The 21,174-nt window shown below is 40.0% G+C and overlaps 1 protein-coding gene across 1 annotated transcript; it reads right to left on the reverse strand.

Moving 5' to 3' along the window:
• Positions 1 to 4: 4 nt before the first annotated feature.
• LOC122993386 (zonadhesin-like) lies at positions 5 to 20,161 on the reverse strand. Its single transcript, XM_044367517.1, has 29 exons — positions 19,894 to 20,161; positions 19,631 to 19,683; positions 19,409 to 19,483; positions 17,319 to 17,539; positions 17,130 to 17,211; positions 16,291 to 16,688; positions 14,987 to 15,551; positions 14,658 to 14,854; positions 14,174 to 14,563; positions 13,390 to 13,679; positions 12,539 to 12,804; positions 12,017 to 12,085; positions 11,467 to 11,604; positions 11,097 to 11,353; positions 10,896 to 10,980; positions 10,683 to 10,751; positions 10,339 to 10,473; positions 9,946 to 10,202; positions 9,737 to 9,821; positions 9,361 to 9,582; positions 9,108 to 9,245; positions 8,348 to 8,604; positions 7,962 to 8,046; positions 5,495 to 7,876; positions 3,910 to 4,118; positions 3,589 to 3,745; positions 3,100 to 3,491; positions 1,977 to 2,106; positions 5 to 1,514 (listed from the first exon to the last, which is right to left on the reverse strand). The coding sequence occupies exons 1-29, from the start codon at positions 19,968 to 19,970 to the stop codon at positions 1,372 to 1,374; spliced, it is 7,824 nt and encodes a 2,607-aa protein (XP_044223452.1). The 5' UTR covers positions 19,971 to 20,161; the 3' UTR covers positions 5 to 1,371.
• Positions 20,162 to 21,174: the final 1,013 nt, after the last annotated feature.

The raw sequence follows: 21,174 nt of genomic DNA on the forward strand, positions 1-21,174 counted from the left end.
TGTATGTTTTTTTTACAATGAGGCCATTACTGTATAAGATAGAGTCATGCACAGTTGTAAGAACAACACCTTTGAATAAATAGTATGCATCACAATGGCAACAGTAAAGTCTGATATATTTTCACAGATTACAAAGATTTCGTGATAAAAGATTTCATTGAGATAAGTAACATTTTAGACTAGTAAGTTTTCAAAAGCATCGTGGATGTAAGATTCTTGTGTCACAATCTAGCTGTGTGTCCCTAGCTGCAATTCTCCACCAGTCCTCCAGAGGCCCTCAGACTTTTTCCCCTGTTTGTTTAGACTGGACTGTGTGGGAGAAGGCTTGTTTGAGTTGGACTTTTAAAGGAGTCTATGTGGCATGACAATTATTTAAGTTGCTTATATTAGTTAGTCTGTCTTTGTTTTCACTCTGGTCTGAACTCATACAGCAGGTACGCAGTCTCACTGACACAGGATTGTGTTTTCTGGGTTTTTGGTTTGCTACAGATACAGAGAGGTTACATAGTGTGCTTAAGTTTATCTTAATGTATATTCTTAGACAGTTTTGTGTATGTTGGTTTATTATTAAGAGGGTTGTGTTTTCTGGGTTTTTGGGTTTTCTGTTTTTCCTTTTCTGTTCTTGTATTGACTCTCCCTCCTTTGCCTCTCTACACACCCACCCTGCATCAGCCTCGTTAGCCCTGCTCGGTTCCCAGTGTTTTCCCTAGCCATTCAGCTCCTTTCCTGTCCTCCTGTTTCTTCACCTCATTCCCCTCACCTGAGCTTCTCCGCCCATCTCCCCACCTGCACCTCATCTCCTCATTAGTTCACTTAGTATTTTATTCCCATGTTTCAGTTCAGTCTTGTTGGATCATTTGTTCTGTTCTGTTTTGCCTGCTCGCACCTCTGTATCCTGTTCCTGTGTCTCGAATAAAGATTTATTCTTCAAGTTCCTGTTCCCTGCAGTCTCCTGCGTTTGGGTCCACCTGCTCTGCTCCACTTAACATCTTGAAACAGTGCAAAATCCCAGAATAATATAGTGCAGTAGGGAAGCCTTACTTTTTTACTATGATATACTTTGTGTATAACAGTAATAAGTTGTGATTATCCTGTATTCATTGTCCTGAAAAGCTGGAGGTAAAGGAAACTGCTCATTGCCACTAGCCATATTATGCCATTTGACAGCTCAGATTTGGGAAAGGGTGTGATGTTTAAGGAAAAAAAACAACAAAAAAAACAAACAAAATTATCAACATTAATTTTGCTAAATTTGAAAGTGGCAGATATTGTTGAGTTTTCTTGTAAACAGTCAAAGTTATGTATCTACTTGTGGTCCAAATCTCCACAGGGTATTAAGTGCCATGTCTCATCTTTGCATCCATCTGATATTCACACTCTCCAGCTCTCTCCGAACTCTTGAACAGTCCTGGCCATGGTACCATCCGGCTTCATCCAGTCGTTCCTCTGTCTACCATCAAAGTTCCCGCACAGACCCCCCACCTTTCTTCTATATATGCGTGGGAGAATGATTTCTGCAGGAACAACATCAACAATGCGGTACAATGTCACTTCAGTCACTTTTTCATTTCTCTCCCAGTGAAAATGACTCATTCATGGACAGTTGAATGACAAAGTGTGAATTAAGGATTTGTATGAATCCCATGTGTTCTGGGGCTCCTGATATCTATGAATGCTTGAAAACATCTATATAATCCCTAACAAACCAATGAAACAAAAACCCATTTTGATACATCTTTTTTTTGTCTCTATATAGTAGTTTTTATTGGTAGTGGTGGAGTCTGACATTCCTGTGCTGGATTCAGATTGTCTACAGTATGTAAGCACAATTCAGTGCAATTTTATCTCATTGATAAAAGCCTCACATTTTAATGTTCACTCTGACATACTGTGTCAGAGCTGTATTAAGTTATTGCTAATAACAGAACATCTGAAATCTAAAGGAATAAAACTTTAATGAGGTGAAGATTAGTTACCTGCTCTACTGTGTCCATCAAACTCCACTGAGAAGCCAAAGTCGGTCTTTAGGTAGATGCGAGAGGAACGCTTTCGGATCTTTAGGCCGGCAGTTGGTGAAACAGGAGTTTTAGTTCTCCTTCCGTCCAGCTGAAGGGAGACAGAAGGGGAGGATGTATGATTGATCTGTGTTTAGTGCTAATTAGCAAATGTTAGGATGCTAACAAGCTAAACTATGATAGTGAACAATAAGGGTGGGGAGGTGAACAAGAAAAAACGGAAAACATTTCTGGGTTTTATTAAATCAACTACAATTTAGAATATCAGAAACACTAAAGAACACTATGAAGGGTAACTTTTCACATAAATTAACTAAGTAAACAAAAATAAATAAATAAATAAACACTTCTCTTAAGACCAGGGGATGTTAGCATTTAGCTCAAAGCTCTGCTAGGCGTAAGTTCAACCCTAGAGAGCCATTAGTGTGGCTGTCGCCTCTTGTTGAACTATATTTAAAATTCTCAGGTATTGTTGAAAGATGACTTTCTAGTGTTAATGTTGAAAATATTTTGTATTTTCACTTTCCTAAAAGTAACTGACCTATGATAGGTGTTTTTTATGCAGAGCATTTTAGATTTGGGCTCCTGGAAAAAATGTAAGCTCTATCAATTTAAAAGAAATTTAGGGTTGCTGCTTAAATATGCTCAAGCTTGAATACAATTGTTCTTTGTATACCAGTTACAATATACTGTATGCAGGCCTTAGAATTACATAGTTCAGACTGCTTTTCAGATGATAATTACATAATAAAGTCTGGCTCTTGGATAAATATAAAATATATATAATATTGCAGTTTTTACATACTCCCTTTCTATCTCCCTTTCTCTCTATTTCATTTCTACTCAAACACACAAACATGTGTTAAGTGCCAATAGGGAAATAACATGAAAGAGCATAATTTAACATATAGCACATGATATGCCTCACTTTTGACACTTCACAGAAATGTTGCGCATAAGTGCTCTCACAAATCTTTGTGGGTGGGCGGAAATATGATGATATCCCATGAACAAAATACAGTATTTTGCATGCTAAAAATGCTCCTTAGGAAATTGAGTTTTTAAAAATGCCCTTGATACTTACGACCAGCCTCCGATTCTTTTTGAACTCCACAGTATGATTGTACACTCTGATCAAAAGCTCTTGTAATCTGTGGTGCTCCTCATGCTCTTCGTCGTCATCATCATCATCTTTGTCATCATCGTCATCATCATGATCATGATCATCGTCATCATCGTCATCATCATCGTCATCATCATCCCTGACACTGCGACTGTTGTCTTCTTCACTGCTGTCGTCATCATCTTCATCATCTACGATCTGTGTATTGATGCCCTGTACGTAGACATCTGGAAAGTTATTTGGCAAGTTGTTGGTCCGCACCAGCACATATGAGTGCTCACCATCAAAATCATGCTTCATGTTATCAAAGGTTCTGTACTCAGGGTCTCCTTTGATAGTACACTCATCAAAGCCTGTAGAGCAACAAGAGTGGAACATTTCAGAGATTGGTGAATAAAATGTAACATAGTTAAGACACATCACAGAGTTAAATGTAGTGATTTAAAGCACCTGTAGACTGGCAGTAATAATGGCCTTCCTCGTTTTGAAGGCAGACAGCATTTCCATGACACTCTTCCTCGTCATCACAGTCAATCCTCCCCATGCCATTGTGTTTCTCACATTCACATTTCTGAGTGCAGTGGTTGGTGTACCACTCTTCATTGAACTAAAAAAAGAGAGAGTCATCATACTGCTTGGACCTCCATGTCCACATGTACCACTTTTGGGCAATAATCCTTGAGCTTTCAGAAAGTAGTCCTAAATGTTTGGAAATCAAGGCTGTATATGACTTATGCTATTGATGAAGAGTCATTCTGAACCGTCACTTACATGATATTTGCGGCCATCTCTGTCCACACATCCACACTGTTGGATAGGCACACAAGCCCTCTCTTTCAGCACATAGCCATCATCACATGCACATCCTGGCACACAAGCCTCATTGTCACTGCAGTGTGGAGGGCCATGCAGATGTGTACAGGTTGGACTGCAGGCAGGGATACATGTGGTGTAATGACTGTTCTCTGGGCAAGAGGGCGCTGGAGAGACAGAGAGATACAGAGTAAATGCATATTTACAGATGAACATGCAATGACAAATAAAAAGGTGTGTAAAATCTATTCCAATACTTTATGTAGATTTATTAGCTATTGTTCATACATTGTTCACTCTAATGCCACTGGCGTCTAGTAAGCTTGTTAGATGTTAAATATACATTATGATTAGGACTGGGTGATACGGCCAAAAATGTTATCACAATAAAAAATGTCTTATCAGTCGATAACGATAATTATCAACATAAATGTCAAATCATTGTTTATTTCAATTTTAAAGGCTGATTTTTACCTCGGAGTGAAAGTTGAGGAAACCAAATGGTTAATTGTGGTTTTAAACTATTGTTGGTCAGAACATGACAAACACTTGCCAAACAGCAGCACATTTCACAAATCTGAGGTAGAACATTCAAAACAATTATAATGATAAAATCTTTTTTCAACATCAAATTATGCATGAGTAAAATTAAGTAAAATCCTTTTTCAGTCCTTTTCCCCTCAACAAAATAAATATCTTACTAAAAAAATTAAGTGCTGCAGTGTGATACAGCACACATGTAAGATGGCTCAGGCTGCAAAGTTAGTCACATGTCCAGTAACACACGATAACGTAAACATTTAAATTCCAACTAAATTATACAAATGAAAACAATTACAATACATAACCTACAGAAATCACCTCTGCCCAGATGAATTTGTGACCTGAAGTGCTGATGTGTTGTGGTAAGCATATTATCTCATTTCCAGCTGCTGGCATTTCTTTGTTACTGAAACGGAAGAAATGCCAGCAGCTAGTGTTTTTGCTGCTCTCAACACAGTTAATTTTGCTATATTCGTCATTACTGTAGCTAATTACCTGCTGTACATTTAAACTTACACTAGTTCTGCTCAAGCACTCATAGCTCTCCCCTCCTTTTAGCAACTTTCTCGCTAATCCCACAGTTGTTTACACACTATTCAGATCTGCTAGTTACTTTAGCTAAGCAGCTGGCGACGGCATCTCTCTCTCTCTCCCTCTCACTCTCCTGCTTGGTGCGTCTTATATTTAGCTATTCCTCTGCCTCCTTTAGTGATAATGGTACATGTAATAAATGCAGTTTATTTGTAGTGATGGAGGTGAGGCTCAGTAAATTAGAAGCATAGCCCTGCACCATGGGAACCCAATCAATAGCTGTTGTAGTTAGATATCCCCCAGTAACCAGTGTGAGCCGACCCAGCCTCTCAGTTTAATTATATTGAACATTTATCGAACATTTTTATCTATTGAAGAAAATTATATGATCATTATTATTATTGTTTTTTTGCACAGCCTTAATTATGGGAAAATTAATCCATTTTGAAATAGGGAAATGTAAACTTACTTGGTACAGCTGTAGTTGGTGGCTGTGGTCTAGCTGTAGTTGTAGGGTGAGGTCTGTATGTTGGTGGATGTGGTTTAATAGTTGTTGTAGGTTGAGGTCTAGCTGTTGTTTGTGGTTGTGGCTGAGTCTCAGTTGGGGGTTGTGGTCTAGCTGTTGTTTGTGGCTGTGGTTGAGTTTCAGTAGGAGGCTGTGGTCTAACTGTGGTTGGTGGTTGTGGTCTAACTGTTGTTTGTGGGGATGGTTCAGTTTCAGTTGGAGGTTGTGGTCTAACTGTTGTTTGTGGGGATGGTTCAGTTTCAGTTGGAGGCTGTGGTCTAACTGTGGTTGGTGGTTGTGGTCTAACTGTTGTTTGTGGCTGTGGCTGAGTTTCAGTTGGTGGTTGTGGTCTAACTGTTGTTTGTGGGGGTGGTTCAGTTTCAGTTGGAGGTTGTGGTCTAACTGTTGTTTGTGGCAGTGGTTGAGTTTCAGTTGGAGGTTGTGGTCTAACTGTTGTTTGTGGCAGTGGTTCAGTTTCAGTTGGAGGTTGTGGTCTAACTGTTGTTTGTGGGGGTGGTTCAGTTTCAGTTGGAGGTTGTGGTCCAACTGTTGTTTGTGGCAGTGGTTGAGTTTCAGTTGGAGGTTGTGGTCTAACTGTTGTTTGTGGGGATGGTTCAGTTTCAGTTGGAGGTTGTGGTCTAACTGTTGTTTGTGGAGATGGTTCAGTTTCAGTTGGAGGTTGTGGTCTAACTGTGGTTTGTGGCTGTGGTTGAATTTCAGTTGGAGGTTGTGGTCTAACTGTAGTTTGTGGCAGTGGTTGAGTTTCAGTTGGAGGCTGTGGTCTAACTGTGGTTGGTGGTTGTGGTCTAACTGTTGTTTGTGGCTGTGGCTGAGTTGCAGTTGGTGGTTGTGGTCTAACTGTTGTTTGTGGCTGTGGTTCAGTTTCAGTTGGAGGTTGTGGTCTAACTGTTGTTTGTGGCTGTGGTTGAGTTTCAGTCGGGGGTTGTGGTCTAGCTGTTGTTTGTGGCTGTGGTTGAGTTTCAGTTGGAGGCTGTGGTCTAACTGTGGTTGTTGTTTGTGGTCTAACTGTTGTTTGTGGCTGTGGCTGAGTTTCAGTTGTAGGTTGTGGTTTAACTGTTGTTTGTGGCAGTGGTTCAGTTTCAGTTGGAGGTTGTGGTTTAACTGTTGTTTGTGGCTGTGGCTGAGTTTCAGTTGGAGGTTGTGGTCTAACTGTTGTTTGTGGCTGTGGTTCAGTTTCAGTCGTAGGTTGTGGTCTAACTGTTGTTTGTGGCAGTGGTTGAGTTTCAGTTGGAGGTTGTGGTCTAACTGTTGTTTGTGGGGATGGTTCAGTTTCAGTAGGAGGTTGTGGTCTAACTGTTGTTTGTGGCAGTGGTTGAGTTTCAGTTGAAGGTTGTGGTCTAATTGTTGTTTGTGGCTGTGGTTGAATTTCAGTTGGAGGTTGTGGTCTAACTGTTGTTTGTGGCTGTGGTTCAGTTTCAATTGGAGGTTGTGGTCTAACTGTTGTTTGTGGCTGTGGTTCAGTCTCAGTTGGAGGTTGTGGTCTAACTGTTGTTTGTGGGGATGGTTCAGTTTCAGTTGGAGGTTGTGGTCTAACTGTTGTTTGTGGGGATGGTTCAGTTTCAGTAGGAGGTTGTGGTCTAACTGTTGTTTGTGGCAGTGGTTGAGTTTCAGTCGGAGGCTGTGGTCTAACTGTGGTTGGTGGTTGTGGTTCAGTTTCAGTTGGAGGTTGTGGTCTAATTGTTGTTTGTGGCTGTGGTTCAGTTTCAGTAGGAGGTTGTGGTCTAATTGTTGTTTGTGGCAGTGGTTCAGTTTCAGTAGGAGGTTGTGGTCTAACTGTTGTTTGTGGGGATGGTTCAGTTTCAGTTGGAGGCTGTGGTCTAACTGTTGTTTGTGGCTGTGGTTGAGTTTCAGTTGGAGGCTGTGGTCTAACTGTGGTTGGTGGTTGTGGTCTAACTGTTGTTTGTGGCTGTGGTTCAGTTTCAGTTGGAGGTTGTGGTCTAACTGTTGTTTGTGGGGATGGTTCAGTTTCAGTTGGAGGTTGTGGTCTAACTGTGGTTGGTGGTCTAACTGTTGTTTGTGGGGGTGGTTCAGCTGTGGTTTGGGGTCCAGTAGTAGCTGTAGTTAGTGGTCTTGATGTTATTGGTTGCTGTGTGCTTGCTGCTGTTGGGACATCAGGTCTTGTCGGGGTTTGTGTATCACAGGCAGTTGTAGCTGCTGTTGTGGCAGTTGTTGTTGTAAATGTAGTTGTTGATGGTGGCTGTGGCTCTGATGTAGTTGATGTCAGTGGTTGTGTAGAATTTGAACTGTTGGATGCAGGAGTATCAGGACCCTCTGTTGTAACTGGATTAGAGGTTATGGGAGCAAGGGTTGTTCGTTGAACAAGGTCTGCAACACAGTCAGATCAGTCACATCAATTTTCAGTTACACTGGGTATGGACCAAATACAATGTCAGCAGAAAGATAGGATTACCTGCACAGTGCCCCTGATGAAGTGATACATCATCTATGGCCACATCAGACTGATAATTGGAACCTCTTCGCCCCTCAAAAATGATCTAAAATTAAGTGTACAGTTAACCATTATGCCTAATATACCTGTTATAGCATGTGGTTTTGTTAGTTCCTACTGAACACCTGCCTACTACAGAGTCAGGTGTCAGTTAGATCGACCTTTCAATAAGGATGTTCAAAAACAAAAACAAAGTTCGAACAAAGCCATGGTTGTGCAATATGTCACAACTTATTTTTTTGTCGCACCCATTCTATGAGAGATGTAAAAATAGATTGTTGCAGCTTTGTCATGCAAGTTTCTTACATGAGACAGGTTAGGTGATGTATCCTTAATAGACATCTCACCTGAAAAGAGCCAGTTGTTGTCAAGTCCACTTGAGCCAGGTGCCACATATTTCCTTGATCATTCCTCTTCCACCAAACAGCATCAGCCTTTCTGTCTTGGAGCAAGTATACATGGAGGCCCATTGTATCAGCTGAGCCGTACATATGGTACCAGAACTGCAGACACTGAGGACCAGAATCCAAACACTCAGAGCTGATGAGACGAGCTGTGTCTCCATGTGTCACAGTGTTGGCTTCGATGTAAAGATAGTAGCCATCTGGATAAGGACATAAGGGTTAGACCAGTTAGCACAGCCTATTATAAAGTTTTCTTTGATAATGTTATAATTTTTCATTTAGTTCTACATTCAAGGCTTGTCCTATTACAGATGAAATAGGTTGCATTGTAGTCAGTGATGGTAAAGGCTGCAGTATGTTAATAATACAAATGTCCTTTAAACACTCAAGGGCAAAAAATGACTCAACTCATTGGAAGCAGCTCTACTGGCACTTCCTCAGAAGGCTAAAGGAAAAATAGCTTATCTTGACAACATGCAGTATAGGAATCACAGTATCAGGAACTCTTAGTCAAACAGCAATAATTGGTCTACTATTCTGGTCCGACAAGGAAGAACTGCTTCAACAATGGGGTTTTCACTAGTTGACTGCGGTTGACGTCAAACTGGCAAAGAAGGTGCAGTAAAATCCACCTTACAGTTTTACACCATAACAACACGGTATACAACCAACTTTACTTGGCGTGTGTCAGAAGGTTAATTACCTCCTGTGGTGTGATCTGAAGAAGGCCCGGTCATCATAGTAGGAGTTGAGCCACGATGTCTTGTCCAGTCAAAAACATCAGTGAGCAATTGACTCCACTGACAAAGATCTTGTTCAAAATTACAGTGAAGCTTGCATACTGGAAACAGAAGTCAGAAAGATAATTAGATCACAGACAGTTATTCTTGAAATCCCAAAAACTGGACATGGAAAAAATAAATTATCTAAGTGCAGCTGTAGACTTCTCACTGTACCAGGGTGTGGTGGTGGTATGTTATCTGGAACTTCACTAATATTGTCCTCATCAATGAAGTTGGTTGTCGCTTCTGGAGGTATGGTTACAGTTGCTACAGGGAACTGAGCAGTAGTATTGACAACAGGAGGCTCTGGAGCTGTAGTGGTTGTGACAGGGACACTTGGAGGAGCTGTAGTGTTTCCATCAGGTTTAGGAGGAATTACACCAGTATCACCGATATCTAAACAAAGTCCAAGAAATATTGTTAATTGCTAGTCATAGTGGCAGTGATTTATTATAATCAATTATAAAACATTACTAAGCCACTCAGACATAAAAGTAAGCAACACATTTGAAAGGTTTAGTGACACTTATTCTGTGCACATATTTCTTACCTGAGCAACGGCCATGATAAACCTTTACATCATCTATGGCCACATCGGACTCTTCGTTGGAGCCTCTGCGCCCTTCAATGATGATCTGAGGAAAAACAATTGATTTGATATTATTAGTAAGAAGTCTCTTCATGTTAATATTCTACCATTACAACATCATTGGTTGACCATATTTAAATAATCTGAATGCCTAGTGGAAGTTGACTAACCTGGAAAGATCCAGTTGTTGTCAAGTCCACCTGAGCCAGGTGCCACATATTTCCTTGAGTATTCGTCTTCCTCCAAACAGCATCAGCCTTTCTGTCCTGAAGCAAATAGACATGGAGGCCCATTGTATCGGCTGAGCCGTGCATATGGTACCAGAACTGCAGACACTGAGGACCAGAGACTGAGCACTCTGAGCTCATTAGACGAGCCGTGTCACCATGTGTAACACTGCTGGCCTCAATGTAAAGATAGTGACCATCTAGACAAATGGAATGAAAAGATCAAATCTGTCAGATATGCTTTCCAAAGTGAGAAAGATTTTTTCTTACTTCAAAATATTGTCTATGTATTACTTGTTACCTTTAATAATATTACATAGACAAAGATTGTATTACCACCAGTGTGGTCAGCAGAGGGTCCAGTCATCAGGGTGGGTGTAGAACCACTCTGCCACGTCCAGTCAAAAGCATCTGTGATCATCTGATCCCAGCTGCAAAGGTTGCTATCGAAGTTACAGTCGAGATTGCAGACTATAAGGGAAACATTGCAAAAAATTAACATGTATTGCAGCTCTTGTGCAACTTCCTAAAAATTTAGACAATCTGTAACTAGCCCAATAAACACTGAATCTGCAATTCTGACAGGTAATTGTAAACATAAATGTTAATTTGTAACCACACTTCAGCTTTTCCGACGCGGAAACAACTGGTCCATAAAATATAGCCTCCTGTGCACTTACCTGTTAGTGAGGGGAGGACTGCAGTTGTGAGAGGAATTTTAGTTCCACTAATCATCCCAGGGAAGCTACCTAAAGGGAAGTGATAGATAACTTTGTTTACACTCTGAGATATCTGGGGTTGTCATAATTTGAACACCATTAGAAATGTCACAATGACAAAAAAAGTTAATGTATAATGTTTTTTTTGTCCTGTTTGTAAGAGTTCAGCATCACCTGAGCATGAGCCAAAGTGGATGGACATGTCATCCATGGCCACATCTGATAGAGCATTAGAGCCTCGAATTCCCTCTACTATGATCTGAAAGGGGCAATTTGAAAATATACAGAATAAGATTGGAAGTCTTTGACAGTGTGCAGAATTTAACCAGCATCTTTTAGATCCATGTGTTGTCTGATATATTGTGTCAGACTTACTTGGAAAGGACCAGAGTCTCTGATATCTATATTGCCTGGATGCCATTCTGGTCCTTGGTCATTCATCATGGACCAAAGCTTGGTAGCTTTATTGTCTTTGAGCAGGTAGATGTTGAGGGCCATGGCTGTGGCTGAACCATACATATGGTACCAGAAGCGCAGGCAGAGTGGGCCACTATAATGGCACTGTGAGCTCAACAGACGGGCTGAGTCTCCATGGGTTACACTGTTTCCCTCAGTGTATATGTAGAAGCCCGCTAGAGGAACAGTTGTACAGAATTGAAGAATCAGCATGAATCATGAAAAATTGATGAAACAATTGCAGCAATTACAACACATGTGATAGTGTGGCCTGATGTTGGGTTTTTACCCCCAGTGGTGTGGTCTTGGTTCGGCCCACTTAGGCCTGACGGAGTGGGACCTGAATGTCTTGTCCAATCAAAACTGTCCTGTACGAGTTGCTCCCACCCACACAGATTGTTTTCAAAGTTGCAGTTAATGGGACAGACTATGGAAAAGCAAATAAAGACAATAGAAATGATAAGTATTATGAACTAATTACATTAATTATAACATCACAGTTTGAAAATACAATTTGATTTTAAAATGATCTACAAACATATAACTCTAATCTGTAGATGATCAGTTTTCAAAAATAATACATCTGTACAATGATCCCCTGAAAATCTACACGCAAAGTCAATATATTATGTACTGTATGTATGTAAACATGTGTATATATATATATATATATATATATATATATTTATATATTTATATATATATGTGTGTGTGTGTATACATACATATGTATTTGAGATTAATAATTGTATCATGCCACTGAGTATCCAAACCAGTAACAAATAGTTTCCTAGTGATTACTTTTTGAGAGAAACCTTCGCAACCCTGAATGCTCTTACAAGTCTGATCTGATGTTGGAGAGGTAGGAGTTGAAGTTGTTGGAGGAGTTGCAGTGGTTGGGGGTTCAGCTGCAGTAGGAACAAAAACAAAACAAAAGCCCAAACAAACAAACAAACAAACAAACAAAAAAGGAAATGAGTTCAACTCCTTAGCCTTTTTGGCACCCTAGGTGATATTTTGGACCACCCCAATCCACATCTTAACCACTTGATAATTTTGAGAACTTTTCTTATATCACTGACAAAAAACCCAAACAAAAAACAAACCAAAAAAAAAGATTCACCCAGACGGAGCCCTACACTGTTGCTTAGTTTGGTAATGCTTCGGGCCAGTCCAAAAATCAAAACAACGTAAAGCAGGAGCAAAGAGAGGAGAATCAATGAATGAAAAATACAGGACATGAAACAGAATGACTTCTATTAAAGTTAAGTGCTAATAAATTCACTTAACAATTCTATTAATTAGTTGATCACCACCAATATCATTACATCGTCATCATCATGTCTGACTCAAATACTCACCACAGGCTGTGCCATTCTGCCAGTGGGGCAGCTCCACTCCTGCAACCTGACATGCTGCTGCATAGGATTTCAGAGATTCACATAGGGTGTACTGGTCACCACTTGTTGCACAGTAGTCATAAACACAACTATTGATGTAGATGGTTGGGTGAATGGTTTCATGGCATGGCGTGAAGGCTTCCCCCAGTAGAGTGTAACACTCATTGTAGGCCTCATTCTCCTCATCATAATGACAGATTCTTGGGTCATTTGGATAGGCAGTACACCTGGAGGAGAAGGATTTGAGTTGCCATGTTGTCAGCTTGGTGTAAATCATTTATCAGAGTAACCTGCTTTATGTATTCAGCTGGTTATTAGCTGATAATCAATCTGATACATTAGCTAAATGCTATTGTTAGATGCTAACATGCCCACAGTGACAATGCTGTTTTCCAAGTTCACCTTAGTTTAGCATGTTAGCATGTGCATCTAATTAGCACTAAACACAAAATACAGCTCAGGCTTATGGAATTATCATTAGTTTACCAAAATATTGGACAGATACAGTTTTGGTGAGCACCAAATCAGTAGGCTTTCCCCTTGGGTGCCACAAATGTCTGTCTAATTTTAATGGAATTCATCCAATAGTTAGTGCAATATTTCAGTCAGGACCAAAAGTGTTTGACTAACATACTGTTAGACCAATATTGGTATCCCTAGATTCACACTGCTACTGTGGCTAAAAAACGGCATGCGCTAATCTTTTATTGTAATGATTGGATTTTTCACTTTTTGAAGCATTAAAATGTCTTGAAATACATTGGATGTATACTCAATATTGTGCAGATACCCTATATAGTGTAACAACTCACTCGTTATTGTCTGGCACCCTCCAGCTGTCACCAAACTCAAATGGGTCAGTATAGTTTTGGCCTGGTTTTATGAAGTCATCATCCTGCTGGTTAGAGTAGGTGCCGCAGAGTCCACACAGCTCATACATGTAGCGCTCATCCACCTGCAGGAACAGTCTGTTCTGCCCATCTATCATCATTCTGAGGCCAAAGGTTGTCTCCAAGACAATATAGCTGTTCCTCACGTAAACCCATACTGAGCCATAATTAACACTGGTGGAATAGGGGAGTTGGACACGGCTATTATTCACCTAAAGAGAGAACAATTGATTATTGGTTCAATCTAAGAAAACTGAGTTTATTTTGAATATCTTAAACACAACACAGCAGTTGTCCTTATGTGATTTCTACTAGGATAGCTATTGTAATCAATTAGTTTCCAACCAGCTGTTCAGGGCAAAGTCAAGAGGGTCAGCTATTAGTTTGTGTATTCTTGTAATGACAAACAACTGACTGTCTCCAATGATCTGTTACAGGGTAATAACTGACCCCTATAAACATGGGTGTGCTGACACTATAATTGTTAGTCAATGTCATTAACGAATTGCAGTAGATAATACGGAACAATGATTCAACAAATCCCATAAATGGGTCTTTTGCAGGTCATTATACTTTTGCATGGAGTGGAAGTTGTCCAGTGTCATATGCATTTTCACGACAACCTGTATAGTTATATTTATACACTATAAAAGTGTTGCATTTTGAATCATTTGAGAATTACATGAATAACAAGGATTTTGCTTACATAGACCCCTCCGCTCTGATTCAGGGTGAGGTACAAATCCTCAACCTGAAGAGTCACAGCTTCCAGCTTGGACCGGGTGAAGTTCTGAAGAGGAGGGTGCATGTTGTGTCCGGTCACACTGAACTGGACTGAGCTTTCATCTCCACACGTGGTAGTCAGTGTGTAACTGCATCCCCCTTGAAAGTTATAAGCCAACCCGTCAAAGGTGATATAGTGTGGATCACCATATACGCTGCAGGTGACAGGCTTGAAAGGGAAGCAGCCTTTGACGCCATCCTTGACCTTACAGACCTCATCATCTGCGCATTGCATTGTAGTGCACTGCACATTATTACTACCCATGCACTGGCACTGCTGCATACAATCTCCTTCCACAAAGGTTTCTCCTTTCTGCAGGTGAAAGGGAGTCATGTGAATAAATTACAGCACTGTGGAAGTCAATAGGTGAATATGAAATTGTTCCCTGTTCATCCATGTCCCTTACCTCATAGTTATTTCCTTTATACCAGCACCCACAGTCCTCTGCTGGGACACACTTCCCCCCACTGAGCTTGAAGCCAGAGTCACACTCGCATCTTTCCTCACAGCTTCCACAGGACCCAACTAAATCCAGACTGGAGCACACGTCGGGGCAACCCTCTGCACATGAGTTTAAGTGGCTGTTCGCACCACACTGAAGGGCTGAGGATGGAGCAAGAGAGAGAGACCATGACCTTAACTGTCATTGTATTATTATAGTCATTATTTGCCACAGTTTCCCCTATTTTAACAAGAGGCAGATAAGTGAAAGCAGGAAGCAGTAATGCAACATACGGCAGAATGTGGAGTTCCTCCATATGGGCATGGCGACTCCAGCCTCCTGGCAGATACCAGCGTAGACCTGTATTGTCTCACATAGCACCCCTGGGTCACCATGAGCAGAGCACATGCCGGCCACACAGGCCCTGAAGTAGCTCTCTGCTTCCAGAACTGATAGGCAGGCAGCAAAGGGCCCGGTACTAGAGAGGAGGCCTCCACAGTACAACTCACTGGCATACTCAGCCTCTTCCAGTGGGTCACACCGGTGAGGTACCAGAATGGTTTCGCAGGAGGAGGTGGTGTCCCTGGTCTGCCAGCTCTCAGCCAAATCTGTAGCGTCATGGGCATCTGTACCATCGGACTTTTTAAAGTCATCTCCACCAAGGTTGTTAAAGTTGCCACACAAGCCACAAACTTTATCGGAGTAATTGGATGGCAGCGTAATATGTACAGCACCAGCGTTATCATATGAAACAGAAAGTCCAAAACTGGTACCCAGTTCAACAGCAGCCGGGTTGCTCTTGATGTTGACTGTGCCGCTGCTGAGGCTCAGTGGAAGCTTCTTCCAGATCCCATTGACCTAAAGAATAATATTAGTTTAACACTTTCTTTTACGGCTATCATCAGCAGTATTGAGTCACTCTGACAGTCTATATAAAAAGCGGCATTCTGAAGACAGATATATCTTTGAGAACTGATAAGACTGATAGCAGATCTAGGAATTCCAGGACATTATGCCACTAAACTCTGCACTTTATGATAAACGAAGTTTATCAGTAGAATGAGGCTGCAGATATGGCAACTGCTCGATCCAGTACATTACGAAGCTTAACACTCATTACAGCATGATGACAAGGTGCCACAAAACTGAAGCCATGCTGACAGGAATTGAAACTTATAGAGCAATGTGTAATAGAGAATGGGAATACTGTATGTTTTTAAGGAAGACAAAATTGGCTTCCAGCATACAAACATGTTAATTCTCTGCTGAGGACAGTTTGGTTTGCAAATACTTGGTCTCCTTTAGCTATGAAAAATGAAAAACACTCTCATTGTTCTCAAATATGTGATGACATAGTGATAAACAGCTTAGTTGGATAAACTGAAAATGAACTGATAGAGTGCCAAAATGAGTGTATGGCTGCATTGTTGTAGTTTCTAATCCTGAATAAACAAATAAGTAAATAAATAAGGCTTATGTTGATCTTTAGGCTCCAAAATTAACTTTCTCAAAAGTCAGCCAAAACTTTAAATGGAATAGGCTGATGTCACAGCACATGTCCCCCCTACATGTCTATCCTACTTTTAAAGTAACTCACCACAACCCGGTGTGTCTGCCTTTTCAGCAGGAACACTCTTAAGTTGGCCATTTCCACAACGACCTGCTGAACAGTTGGCAAAGATGAGTTCCCATTCTGCTCATTGACCACTTCCACACTGAACATGGGCAGGGTCTCAGTGGGTGAGCAGGTCTTAGCCAGTGCATAGGTACAGGGGGCCATGAAGCGGAACAGCACTCCATCAAAAGTGCTGCAGCCTGTGTCACTGTGTATAGTGCACATCCCAGAAGTGGAAATCCTCCTGGAGCTTCCTCTTTGAGGACCACAGATTTGGCCCTTAGGGCACTGGGAGAGAGAGCAGGAGAGTTGGCCAGCAGAGCAGAGGCAGTGGGTGGATTCATCTGTCCATAACTCTGTGTCAGATTCGCACTGATGTCCTGTGGGAAACGTGATTGAATAAACAATCACATTTTATAACCACAACACCATCTGTCTAGGAATAACTGATGATGATGAAATGTTAGGTTTACTGTTAATATGTATTATACCACATTTTCCTAGTTATCTTAGTTCCTTTTAATTATGTAAGTAATATTTAGATTTTCTAATTATCATTATTGAAAAGGATAAGAAACAGGTGAATTTAATGGTGAATTTATGAAACATAATAAATATTTTACACCTTTGTGCTTTGGAATGGTTCTGTGATGTAGACTCTTTTGCAGTTTTACTGACAGGAATCTAACTAGTTTTATGACAGTAATGGTTGTATCATTTATTGCTAAACATTAAAGATTGAATACAGACTATAGTATGATTTCATGGACTGATGGGACCAAAAACTAGTCTGTTGTTAACAGTAAAAAAGAAATACTTACCACATGAGCCTCTCCTTACACCTATCTGGTTAAATGTGACCTGCCCTTCCATTGACTCTGCTTGGACTGCTTCAAGTACAATCTGTCATAAAAGCAGATTGCTTATTTAAAAATGCACAGTAATATATTTTAATTTCCCAAACAGTTCAATTACAGATTAATAGTTATATACAGAATGTGCCATTTTACCTGAGTCCCTGATTCGATGATATTTAGAGGCACAAACACTTGTCTCCAAGAAGATCTGGACAGGGCAGGTGAGGTCCAGATTTCTACCAGACCAGCGCTGCTTTTGAGCAGAACTCGGAGTTCAGACCCATTAGCTGCAACTGGGGCCAAGTACCAGAACTCTAAACAGGCCTCGCCTTGGTCCAATGTACCACTCTCTAAAATTTTCACTGGAACATCCTCTGGAGGTGAAAATGATAATGAAAAAATGTAATGGATACACTGTATGCTTTCATCTTCATCATAGAGAGTGAGCTTACTCACTCTTGTTTTTTATAGTTCCAGTGTAGCAGTTTGTTTCTTAGGTACATATTCACTGACCCCAATGCTTTTAAATCACACAATATAAATAGTTAAATATATTCTTAACTATGCTGGTTAGGAATGAGCTTTTATGTTATACCGTTATTTTGATTATATCATAAATGGCAAACCATTCCATTGTGTTTGTTATTGTAATAAAACTAGAAGTACATCTGTTGTGGTGCAATTATCATTAAATGCAAAATGGCTGTTATGTGCTAAATTTGAACCTCAACCTTAACTTTTTGACTCACCTGCCAAGGCGACTGGTAGATGAAAAAAATCCACTGGCCAAGCATATTTTTTACTGGCCAAAATAATGAATTGCCTTTTTGTGTCACATATGCATTTGTTTTTAGTGAATAGTTGCGAGTGACAGATCAAATATTGGAATTCAACATGATGGAATAACAACAGTAATATTCGTATTATTGTTGTTGACTGTTCAATCAGTGAAAACGAGTTAGATGTGCATAAAAACACATATGGTGCGTGTTTACACTGTATAAGGACAAACATGAATAATTTCCTCCGAGCCATCATGCCAGATATTTTATTACATGACTGTTTTGGTACAGACATTTATCCGCCAGTGTGACCTTTGAAATTTACTTGCCAAATGGAAAAATCTACCTGCATTTGGTGAGTGGCAGCAGAAATAACGTTAAGTTACTGGGAGGTGTGTGATTTTGTGTGTGTGTGTGTGTGTGTAAAAGGGGCAGAATGGGCCTGTGGCCTGCTAAGTGTGTGTGTGTGTGTGTGTATGTGTGTATGTTGGCACTGTAAATATTTATTTCACCATAGCCACAAAATAGGCTGTTTAGGCTGTTTAGGGTTTTACAGCTACATTGTCATCATCTTTTCAAATTAGCTGAAATCATATTTTCAAAAATCAAATTGGCTTAAAGTTTGATTGTTGTGGAGGTGTAAACAATAGAAACTCCACAAATGCAGCGTAGTGGTAGTGGTATATTAGTGTGCAGCCCAAGTTTAATTGTGTTCCTTGGTAAGTAATGTTTAGGCAGGCAACAGACAAATGGACTAACAGTATTGGCATCTGCAGATGTTTTTGTAAACAATCTGTTATTGTCATCAATAATTTTCATATCAGTGCTTCTCTCACTTTTCTGTTTGACTGCTGCATATAAGCAAATGATGTACTGTTATGCGTATGTATACAAATTATGCACAGTAATTCATTGTGTGAACAGCAGTAATTTGCATCTGATGCATCTAGGTTGCTGAAGTACAGTCCAGGCTTGGTAGGTCTGTAGATGGTAAAATATATTTTTAACTATGCTGGTTAGGAATGAGATTTTATCATGCCAGATATTTTATTATGTGACTATTTTGGTACAAACATTAACCCGCCAGTGTGGCTGATAGCCTTCTGAAATTTATCCACCAAATGGAAAATCTACCTGCATATGGCACTTGGCGGGTGTTAATTTCAGACCCTGACCTCAAGTCTAGGTCCTCTACTTTGATTGCTTCAGGGAGAACACCAGGCTATAAAAGATTATTAGCCTGCTTCAGATCAATTGATGATATGCAGTGAGGCACTGACCCAGTCACAGCCTGTCTGTAGATTAAAACAGAACTGTGGACTGATGTTCCAAATCCCCTCTGAAAGGGTGAGCTCATAACAGAAATGAACTGTAACTTGGCTTGATTTTAATTTCACAGTTACATTTAATTAATCTACAACCATCACAATACTATTGTGCAGTAAATAATGTGTTTTGTACCTGTTCTTCGGAGGATGCTCGTCCAGTCACAAATCAGATTGTTGTGTCTGCCGTAGAAACACTGTGTGACATATTCTATGAAAGAAAAGAAAAAGATAATATATATGCAGGATGTCTGTATATTAAAGTTCTTGCTTTGACAAATTTGCATTCCAGCATTTTTATTGATTATGGAGTAAAAAGGCATGACTAACAGGTCTAAGTAGTGGTGATACTTCATACCTGAGTTTTTTCTCCATTCTGGTAACGTAACTAATGACATGTCATTTTCAGCCCTAAAATAGGAAAACAAAAATGATCAGATATTCTTGACGAGTTTTCCATAAATTAATCAAATATCAGACCGACTTTAAAACAAAATTTTAAAACACACAGAAACATTTCATTCAGTTTTCACTCGATGAAGTGGTCATAATATACCATTTGAACACATTACAAATAGCGTATCAGCTTAAATGTGACAGTTAATTTATGTTTAGACTCACCTGCATTGAGTCCCTGTCTGGGATAAAAAGAGTAGAGTCACTGCAACCAACAAATCTGAGTGGATGCCTCCAAGCATGGCTGATCCCTTAACGGCTGCCTCTCAGCTGCTCTCCTGTTGCTAATACTCTCTCTTTGATGAGTTGAAGAATGAATGATGAGCAGTAACCGTATTGAAGCCTCTCTGTGGAAACTCAGCTTACAGTATGTGGCCTCTTAACTGCCAGCACAGAGCTGTAGGCCCTCTTGTGTCACTCTGAGAACAGAGCAGAGGGTTTTAGGCATTTATAGCCCCCCACCTGACCAGGTAACTACAGCAGTGGGTGGAGAGTAAAGGCTTAGAGAACAGGAAGCCAAGAAAGGGGATGGACTTGGTCTGTGGCATAAAAATATTCAAGAAGTGATGACAGCACAACAGCTTACACGGTTACAGTAAATATTAATAGGCAAGGTCAGGGTTTAGTGTTGGGAAGTCATAAAAAAACACTTAGAGTCAGGTTATCTAACATGTACAAGTGCTTGAAAAAATGTCAAAAATTGACAAAAAATAGAACAAACAGGAGACATTTGGCATGTTTATGAGCTCATTGATAAAGCAATACAGGGTTAAATTTAATATCCGTATACCTTGTCAAAAGCGTATCTGTTAACACAAAATAAGTTCAATAAAGATGATTTGAGAGGCTTTGTTAAGTTATGAGGCAGAGTTTTGATAGTTTTTGAAACCCATGACTTGATGTTTGAGATTTGAGTTGTCCGCTTGAATGGTGAAAGTAAAGTCTGCAACTAGTCAGACGGGGTAGAGGGTACAAAAAGGGTAAAACATCAGATTTGACCCACACACAGGGCTGTAATTTTATTAATGTAATTTATGTACTACTAATAATAAAAACATCTTCAAAACATAACCTGTCAATTGCTGTATTCAATTAAGGTACTTACCAAGCTAAGTCAAAAGCACTCTTCCATTACAAGAAGATTATTAGATTTTTGAACCAGAAATAACATTTACGGCACCTTGGAGGAAATGTTAATATTATAGCCACGTAGAATCAAGAAAACACTGTTTATTATTATAGATTTGGCCTCATACAAGTAACTTTTAACCCAAGAGGATTAGATGGTCTGTTCTGTTCAGACAGCTGACGATGCTCATGAATTTTACATGGAGTCAAAGGATGACATGATATTTTTCCATTTCAAATCTTAACTAAGATTCCAACTCAATCACACTTAGCAAAGATAAGCTAAAAAGATGGCCCATTAAGTGCTTTAACTTATGC

This window comes from Thunnus albacares, chromosome 12 (assembly GCF_914725855.1).
Source record: "Thunnus albacares chromosome 12, fThuAlb1.1, whole genome shotgun sequence".
NCBI lineage: Eukaryota > Metazoa > Chordata > Actinopteri > Scombriformes > Scombridae > Thunnus > Thunnus albacares.

What these genes read in the sequence shown, in the direction of transcription:
- LOC122993386 (XM_044367517.1), bottom strand. Translation starts at nt 19,970, where the DNA reads ATGCTTGGAGGCATCCACTCAGATTTGTTGGTTGCAGTGACTCTACTC. An exon ending in TCATCGAATCAGGGACTCAG is followed by an intron (nt 17,212 to 17,318) that starts GTAAAATGGCAC and finishes CTTTTATGACAG; the next exon opens with ATTGTACTTGAAGCAGTCCA. An exon ending in ACCAACTACAGCTGTACCAA is followed by an intron (nt 4,119 to 5,494) that starts GTAAGTTTACAT and finishes CTGTCTCTCCAG; the next exon opens with CGCCCTCTTGCCCAGAGAAC.